The sequence below is a fragment of the Limulus polyphemus genome, unplaced genomic scaffold (assembly GCF_000517525.1).
Source record: "Limulus polyphemus unplaced genomic scaffold, Limulus_polyphemus-2.1.2 Scaffold1268, whole genome shotgun sequence".
In the NCBI taxonomy this organism is placed as follows: domain Eukaryota; kingdom Metazoa; phylum Arthropoda; class Merostomata; order Xiphosura; family Limulidae; genus Limulus; species Limulus polyphemus.
In genome coordinates this window covers 279,678-289,059 of record NW_013666878.1, presented here as the reverse complement: position 1 = coordinate 289,059, position 9,382 = coordinate 279,678, and the positions used below count along the sequence as shown (strand labels likewise).

Here is a 9,382-nt window from a genome sequence, read left to right as displayed (position 1 = left end):
TACTACCGAGGAAGTGTGTAGTTAACTTCGATAAAATGACGTTTAGGAACAACAAAGGCCAAATTCCGGTAAGTGTTGCTGCATCTGTTGATTTGCATGTCACAGCATTTACGTCAACTACAATACCCCCCATGTCATAGAAGATAATTTGGGGTAGAATAAAAGAACATCTCCAAGGAAGCTCGATGCTCGTGGAAGCAGTGGAAGACCCATCCATGCCAGCAGACGTGAAGATTGGAAGGTCACTTGTGGCAGGTCATCAAGTAGTACCAATAACAGTGGCTAATTTCCCTAAATGTGAGCAAACACTTAAGAAACGGGCATTGTTGGGTGTGTGCCAGGAGGTAGAGCCAGTCAATGTTAAGGCAAGAATTACAACCATAAAGAAAGAACATCCTCTCCCAGAACATTTAACTGACCTCTATAAGAAGAGCATAGTCCATTTGTCATCATCACAGGCTGTTCAGATTAGGGAACTTTTGGCGAATTGTGTAGACGTCTTTTGAAAAGGAGATCATGACCTTGGCTGCACAGACCTTGTGGAGCATAGAATAAACACAGGCAATCAACATCCAGTAACAATCCCTCCGAGGAGAATAGCTCGGGAGGAACAATACTAAGGAAGGGGCAGTGTTACGACAGCAGAAGTCGCGTGACGCTGGGAGCAGTATAATATAATTTTACTTGTGTAAGTTCAAATTTACATAAGTCTTCCTCTTCTGTGAGAAAACCTATAGTTGACTAGCATTGATGTCCCATTTATGTTTTTAAACAATGCTGTAATAAATCCTCATTCCTACATGTTTCTAAAACAGTATTGTATTAAATCCCCACTCCTACATGTTTCTAAACAATATTGTAATAAATCCCCACTTAGGAATGTTTCTAAAATAATATTGTAATAAATCTCCACTCCTACATGTTTCTAAACAATATTGTAATAAATCCCCACTCAGGAATGTTTCTCAACAGCATTTCAGAATTTCTGTGGATCTTTTTGTTGTTGTTTTTCAAAACTTACTTGGAGAATTTTCATTTAGTGCATATAATTCTGATCAACTAAATCTTATTTTCTGGTATAGTGATGCACCCTGATGAAAACACAATCCAAGCACTGGTTATAAAAAGTTAATGTTCAATCTTATAGAAAGCCCAATTATTATTTAAACTTAAAAAAAAACTAATTTGTGGTCTTTTACTTTATTTCTTACTGAGGTAAACAAACAAGCACAGGTAAACTGAGGTTTGTGACTCCAAATAACCCCAAATATATTTAAGTAAGAATATGGTGTTTAGGTATATAAGACAAAAAAAATTATCTTACCATTTTGCTCGACGTAAATATGCTTTTATGTAATTTTCATCCAACTTAATGGCTTGTGTACAGTCTTCAATTGCCTGATTTAGCTTTGAAATCTATTAACAGCAGCAAAATAGCTATTATAAGTTTAGGTGTAATGAACAATTAACATTAAAATTTTGGATAACTCAGTTTGACTTTTAAGTTTTTGTACCACAGCAAAAAACCTCAAGAAATAAAGCTGGTATTTTCAAAACAAATAATATCTAATGTAACACACAGGCTAATCGTTCAGGTCAGGGTTTCAAGCAGCCACCTCTAACTTATGACAAGAAAGAGAGACAGTTCTAATGTTTTTTTGTAGGGACTACAAACTCCTCCAAGCACTATATATTTGTCCATAGACAGTTTTCACTTCCATAATTTGCAAAAGTCATTCCTCTTTAAAAGCTGAAAAACACTTTTTTAAGTGGCTGTTGACACCTGTATATAACTAAATATATTTAATATTCATTGCTTCTATCTCGATTACTTGGTATTTTTTTCTTAGCATCAAAATTGGCTTGAATTCTAAATATTTTTATTAATTCAAGATATAACATAAAACAGGTTATTTATATTTATACCTATGCTATTTATACCAATTTTTCTCAGTCTTAATTCTATGCTAATTAATCAATAGCCTTGTTTGGATAATTACCTTCTTTACTTCACTTATTGTTAGTTTTTCATTATTGTCTACTATTACTTCAGTGGTTCCTAAGTAACAGAAATGTGCAAACCTGATAACCTGTTACTGAAACATTACAGTTCAGCCCAAGAACATCACTGCTGATCCAGCTACAGACAATATACAGTTCAGCCCATAAGCATCACTGTTGATCCAGCTACATACAATATATAGTACAGCCCACAAGCATCACTTCTGATCCAACTACAGACAATATACAGTTCAGCACAAAAGCATCACTGCTGATCCAGCTACAGACAATATATAGTTCAGCCCAAGAACATCACTTCTGATCCAGCTACAGACAATATACAGTTCAGCCCAAGAACATCACTTCTGATCCAGCTACAGACAATATACAGTTCAGCCCAAGAACATCACTTCTGATCCAGCTACAGACAATATACAGTTCAGTCCAAGAACATCAGTGCTGATCCAGCTACAGACAATATACAGTTCAGCCCATAAGCATCACTGCTGATCCAGCTACAGACAATATACAGTTCAGCCCGTACTGTATATTGTCTGTAGTTGGATCAGTAGTGATGCTTGTCGGCTGTACTGTATATTGTCTGTAGTTGGATCAGAAGTGATGTTCTTGGGCTGAACTGTATATTGTCTGTAGCTGGATCAGAAGTGATGTTCTTAACCCATAAACATCACTTCTGATCCAGCTACAGACAATATACAGTTCAGCCCATAAGCATCACTGCTGATCCAACTACAGACAATATACAGTTCAGCCCAAGAACATCACTTCTGATCCAGCTACAGACAACATGAAGATCGACTCTCACTAATTCCACAAGCTGATAATGCACACTAAGTTGCCTGACTAATGTGAGTAATGAAATAATATTTTTTCTGCAGCCAATCATACAAGTACCTGATAATTTATGCCTATTTTTTGCCTGAAGAATCCAATACTACTGTGCATTATGTTTTCAGATTTTATGAAATGTACTACATAATCCTAATGCTGATGTTTCAGACCAAATCATAAACACAATGCTACAATACTGTATGTATTAATGATGCTTCATGAAAAAAAATTCCTGAATTATATGAACCTGTGCAACTTTTGAATTTTTCCAATAAGCATAAAATTAAGTCATAAAAACATCATTAAATATCTATAAATAAAATATTCAGGTATCTTTCTAAACACTTATCATTTTCAAGGTTTTTAAGAACCCATACAAAACTGTATAAATTCTTATCATCATTTCTTGCACACATTGTTTTTCTGATATATAGATTAACATGATTTTACACATTATTTCTATGCTATGATATTGTTTTATTACTTTTAAAAGGAATTGTGGTTCAATGGCCTCGCTCATAATTAAGTAATAAAACATAAAATGAATTACCCCATTTACAATCATCAATTTTCTTTCTGCATCCACTGAAAATATATTTCTTGTAACTGTTGTATTTTATAATTTTACATTATATTCTAGACACACCTCACCTTAGAACAAACAGTGGCACGGTTGAAGTACAGTTTTGCATTAGTGTAAACGTTCGAGGGATCAATCTCCAAAGCACAGGAATACAACTCGTATGCCTCTTGTAAATGACCATTCTTGAAGGCTTCATTTCCCTCATCTTTTTTTGTTATTAGCAGTTTAACTCTCTGACAGAAAACATTGGAAAATAAAACAAATTAACAAATTTTACTTCTTTATTATAATAAACATAAAATATTACACAATTTGTAAATGCACATTCATCTCACATACAATAACACTAAAACAAATTAACAAATTTTGCTACTCAGCTTGTTTATTTTAATAAACACAAAATATTACACAAGTTGTAAATGCACATTCATCTCACATACAATAACACTAAAATGTAAATCAATAATGTAGAAGCTAATTATGAAAAATTAAAAGAATTATGATTTCTTGTTTTGTCAAAACCAATGTTTGAGCCTATAACTTCTCCAGAAAATAGTATTTCCAAGCACTGACAGAATAGTGGACAGATTAATTGCCATGGCAGTAGATTAGACCTTGTGTGCCTCATGTAACTGGCCATTCAACTTTATGCTATATGATATAATTATCTGGCACAAATAACACTACACTATATCAGTAAATACATACATCATTTCCAAAAGCAGGTTTTAAACCCCACCAGTCAATTCTCACCAAAAAATGAGTCACTTAATTTTACGTGCCTATCTTTCACATTTTTAATGATAGAAATAACCTTTCTACATTCCTTTTAGTAATAGTAAAATGTAATCATCGCTTAAATTGTTTTAATAAACTTTAGAAAACTCACCCTGTAAAGTTCCAGAGCCTTGGAGTAATCTGGTGCAAGCTTAAGGACTTGTTGTAAATGACTGTATGATTTTTCAATAAAATCTTGATAGTACAAACACATTCCCCTAACATAAAGAGCATCTACATTCAAGGAGTCTATATGAAGTATATCACTGAAATTAGAAAAAGAAAGGCATCACTGACAAATATGGAGGTTGTCAAGGCTTACAAAATTCTAAACAAAAGCTTCCAGACTAATACTTAGGCCATATTCAAGTGATAAATTAAAGTTTTTTCACAAAGATTTTGATTTATTATCTTAGATAATTCCCTCACATTTTTATTCACTGCATTCTTGTTTTTGTACAAGTAATTTAAGTTGACACACATAACACAGTGGTTAAATAAACAAAGATTACTGGCCTAAGTTTTAGAGGTTCATACTGCTTCTACCTTAATGTTTTAAAGACAGGAACTGTGGTTGAAACAGACATACACTGATTGCTAGGTCTTTAGAGCTGCATACTACTACCTAGTGGTCAAACAGGCACACACACTACTTGCCAAAACTTTGCAGTTAGATACTACTACCTAGTGGTTAAACAGACAGGCACTGATTGCCAGATCTTTACAGCTGGATAATACTACCTAGCATTTAAACAAGCTGGCACTGTTTGTCAAATCTCTACAGCTGGATACTACTACCTTGTGGTTAAACAGACTGGCACTGATTACCAGATTTTTACAGCTGGATACTACTACCTAGTGTTTAAACAAACAGGCATTGCTTGCCAAACTTTTACAGCCAGATACTATTACCTAGTGGTTAAACAGACTGGCACTGAATATCAGTTCTTTACAGCTGGATACTACTACCGAGTGGTTAAACTGACAGGCACTGCTTGCCAAAACTTTACAGCTGGATACTACTACTTAGTGGTCAAATAGACAGGTACTGCTTGTCAAAACTTTACAGCTGGATACTACTAAATAGTGTTTAAACAGACAGGTACTATTTGCCAAAACTTTACAGGTGGATACAACTACCTAGTGGTTAAATAGACAAACAGTCATTGAAAAACCTTTACAGCTGGGTACTACAACTAAGTGGTTAAACAAACAAGCACTGTCTTCCAGAGCTTTATAGCTAGTGGTTGTACAGAAAGGCAATGCCTACACATGCCTTAAATCTAATACTACTATATACTTATGCATCATCAAACAGAACTTTTAACAATATGCCTTCTCTAAAGCCACACAGAATAATCCAGACTACAAAACAATGTTTTTTTACCTATATACCACTAGTCTAATTAATGATTCAAATAAAACATCAGAACCTAATTTTATAACAAATTGGTGTTAAAACGAGATTTAGCATGCAGGATTTACATTAGATACTAACTCTAATGTATAACCATGTTACTGTACATACTATATACTAACTAATATTTTATAACCACACTCCACCAGTCCAAGTTACAGTATATACTAACTAATGTTTTATAACCAGACTTCACCAGTCCAAGTTACAGTATATACTAACTAATGTTTTATAACCAGACAACACTAGTCCAAGTTACAGTATATACTAACTAATGTTTTATAACCAGACTCCACCAGTCCAAGTTACAGTATATACTAACTAATGTTTTATAACCAGACAACACTAGTCCAAGTTACAGTATATACTAACTAATGTTTTATAACCTGACTCCACCAGTTCAAGTCACAGTATATACTAACTAATGTTTTATAACCAGACAACACTAGTCCAAGTTACAGTATATACTAACTAATGTTTTATAACCAGAAAACACTAGTCCAAGTTACAGTATATACTAACTAATGTTTTATAACCAGAAAACACTAGTCCAAGTTACAGTATATGCTAACTAATGTTTTATAACCAGACAACACTAGTCCAAGTTAGTGTTGTAATACATAGTTTATAGATGATCTCATCATCCATCATTTCTCAGAGCTCATTTCAATAAAAACTAGTTTCAAATGGTAATGCATACTTCTTACAGCCATCAAACAAATACAACTGAACATGTAAATAGTAGTTCCATATAATTAACTCTTATTACAACTACTAGTTCATTAGTACAACTCTACTCTTACTAGTGTTTGATAAGCAGAGATCATCAGTGTTTGTCAAATCAGAATACCATCAAATCACTTCTCTCAAAAGTGCAAGAACTTACTTTGCTATATTTTGTGCTTCTTCATATCTTCCTAAAAAAGCTAAACACTCTGCTTTAATAAGTTTCAGCTTATTTGAAGAAGTAGCTTGCTGAAGAGCTCTGTCCATACAGTAGACAACCTGAAAAACAGTAAAAACATGAAGATTAAATTTTAACAAGCATTAAATATACTCTTATTTTGAAAACTTTTTACTCTGAAAAAAAGTTAAATATTAATCAAGCTTTATTTCTTTAGTTTAAATAAATCATTCATGGTACAATTCAAATATATAATGGTTTCTTGATATAACATATAAAGACTTGGTTGTCAAATTTTGTATGTCATATGTATAAGTATTCTACATATTACACAATGAGCTACTCGGTTCGGACAATAATTTCAAACTTACTTGTCTGTATTCTTTTTTTTCATATGCTTTATCTCCTTCTTGACTAAAATGTTGAAGCACTTCAAGGTTTTTCTTCTATAAAAAGTGAAAAAAAACGTAAAGTGACCAATCAGATTTGCTAATAAAATATAACCTTTACATAGCTTACCAGATAATATATACATCACTATATATTTTGATTTAAACAACTGGATACAATAAGACTGGCTGAAATAAGGATCAAGTGTGCAAATGATACATCCATATTTGTATTAGTTTGCAAATGATACATCCATATTAGTACTAGTTTGCAAACTAGTACAAATATGGATGTATCGTTTGCAAACTGATACATCCATATTTGACTTTTCATCTGACTCTTAACCTATACACACTGCTTATGTTAATGATAATGATCCAAATATAATATGACCCATGTCAACAATTTCCTAGGGAATCAAAAAACTTAGTGGAAAAAACAAATTAATGGAGCATAGCAGTGAATGTCAAAGTTCATGAGTTAATGACATTAAGATTTAGACTTGCATCATTCTCAACAAGCTTGCATGTACCTTGTACATGATGGCATAATATTCTAAAACTATTAACTTAAAATCACCGTATACAAGTGACACACATCATGAATATAAAATAAATTATATTACCTCTGTAGAAAGGGAGGGATTGTGAGGTTCAAGATTTTGGACCCTGAGTAATGACCGATTTGCAGCACTTATATCACCAAGAGCTATGTGGCACTTAGCTTCCCGAAGATATCCCTACAAAACCATATAGAAAATATTCTGTAAAAGCTGTTACGTCTTCATCAACTATGTTCCTACTCTTGTCATCAACATCTTACACCTATCCGATGTATAATTATATTTTAAGAAAGGTTACTTTATCAAAGATATCAAAATTCCTCAATATTTAGATCCTTTATTAAATATAACAGCACTTAAATCATTAAATTCAAAACTAAATGCAATAAAATTTGAGATGACTTCCGACTCTTTTCTTCAAACCACAATGATATAAATATATTTTCTTCAATTTACTGATTTTTTTATGCAGTTTATTTGAAGTGATATCACAAAAATATTTTCTTCTTCCTTACCTACTTCAAATGGGAATGAAATCTCACTTACTTTAAAAAAAAGTCAAAACATTTTCATAATCTACATTTCAAAGAGAAACTGAATAATATAAAATCTACAGTTAGTAACTTTTATCTTCATTAGACTTACTTTCAAGTAGCTTAATTAATAACGACATTTTTTACATCAGTTTCCAAATTTCAATATATTTTCTATTCTTTTAAACAGTTACCTGATTACATAATTATGAGTGGCAAACTTGTATAATTTTTTGTTGTTAATTTTCCAAGTTTTACCTACACACTAGCAGAAACGACACCCTACAGGCAGCTGTTTGTGCTAGTAATTAGAAATCACAGTATTCATACCTCATTCTAAAAAAATTTTAAAAAGTGAACATTTTCTAAAAAAATATTTTTTTCTGGGAATTACTGCATGAGAAAAGTGTTTGGATTGTGCTCTTTAGTCATACACAACACATTGCAACAAAATTATTTAATATACAGAGCTCAAAATTTTCATCAATTTTACTGATATAAACTGTAATATTTTTATACATTAAAAGTGCCACCCTTTATTGAAAAAATAATAGTTTTTTCAAGAACTCCAGTTTCTCAATACTAGATTTGAAACTTGCATCAGTGAAGATGCAATAAAACCCTTAGTACAGACCCAGTGAAAGTTGTGTTCTTGTTGCGAGTACAGTACTTTTACTTAAAATTATGTTCTGTTATACGGAAATGTTGTTGCACATACCACAGTTATTTTTCTAATTGTCTGAATCTTGAATACCCAGATTGCAAAAATATTTTTATGGATTTTCGTTTGTGGTGCCATTCAATAGATGGCGCAACATTACATAAGTCTTAATCACCACTTCTGGCATTGAGATCTTGTTATAATTTAGCACAACAGATGGCACCATTGTATTTATTATTTTGGTCACATACACAGATAGATAGACTGGCACACCATTGTTACATTATAGTAAGATTTTGCTTTAATTTTCAGTTATACATAAAATGGAATGTTAATGTTACTCTCTCCTTTGGTGGTTGTATCCATTTTCTAAACTTTCATCTTCACAATTTTGCATGCATTGAATAAAGCTCATTGTTTAAATGTTTATTGCACAAGCAATGATGAATTTTATCTGAATAACCTAAAGCAATTGACTTTACATGTGCTAATTACCACATTTTTCAGGGTTAGGTTGACAGTCTTTAACTTCATTCTGTCCAAACAAGTGAAATAAAATGAACAGAGCACCATTGCAAGACTTAAGTATGTTGTATTTTGTTTGTCAGTGAAACATCATTATAGTGCAGTACCAGTTTCAAGCTGTTTAAGTCTTAATGTTTTTTGTACACTGCACTCCATCTCCAAAAAAAAATTGCATAC

General features: G+C 32.4%; 1 protein-coding gene across 1 annotated transcript; it reads right to left on the bottom strand.

Moving 5' to 3' along the window:
* Positions 1–1,320: 1,320 nt before the first annotated feature.
* Positions 1,321–7,670, bottom strand: LOC106462857 (dnaJ homolog subfamily C member 7-like). The gene is made up of 6 exons (XM_013922819.2): positions 7,550–7,670; positions 6,906–6,980; positions 6,517–6,635; positions 4,326–4,479; positions 3,505–3,669; positions 1,321–1,416 (listed from the first exon to the last, which is right to left on the bottom strand). Exons 3-6 carry the CDS (start codon positions 6,621–6,623, stop codon positions 1,321–1,323), a joined length of 522 nt encoding a protein of 173 aa, XP_013778273.1. The 5' UTR covers positions 6,624–6,635; positions 6,906–6,980; positions 7,550–7,670.
* Positions 7,671–9,382: the final 1,712 nt, after the last annotated feature.

What these genes read in the sequence shown, in the direction of transcription:
- LOC106462857 (XM_013922819.2), bottom strand. Translation starts at nt 6,623, where the DNA reads ATGGACAGAGCTCTTCAGCAAGCTACTTCTTCAAATAAGCTGAAACTT. An exon ending in GAAGCACAAAATATAGCAAA is followed by an intron (nt 4,480 to 6,516) that starts GTAAGTTCTTGC and finishes TTCTAATTTCAG; the next exon opens with TGATATACTTCATATAGACT. An exon ending in GTGCCACTGTTTGTTCTAAG is followed by an intron (nt 1,417 to 3,504) that starts GTGAGGTGTGTC and finishes TGCTGTTAATAG; the next exon opens with ATTTCAAAGCTAAATCAGGC.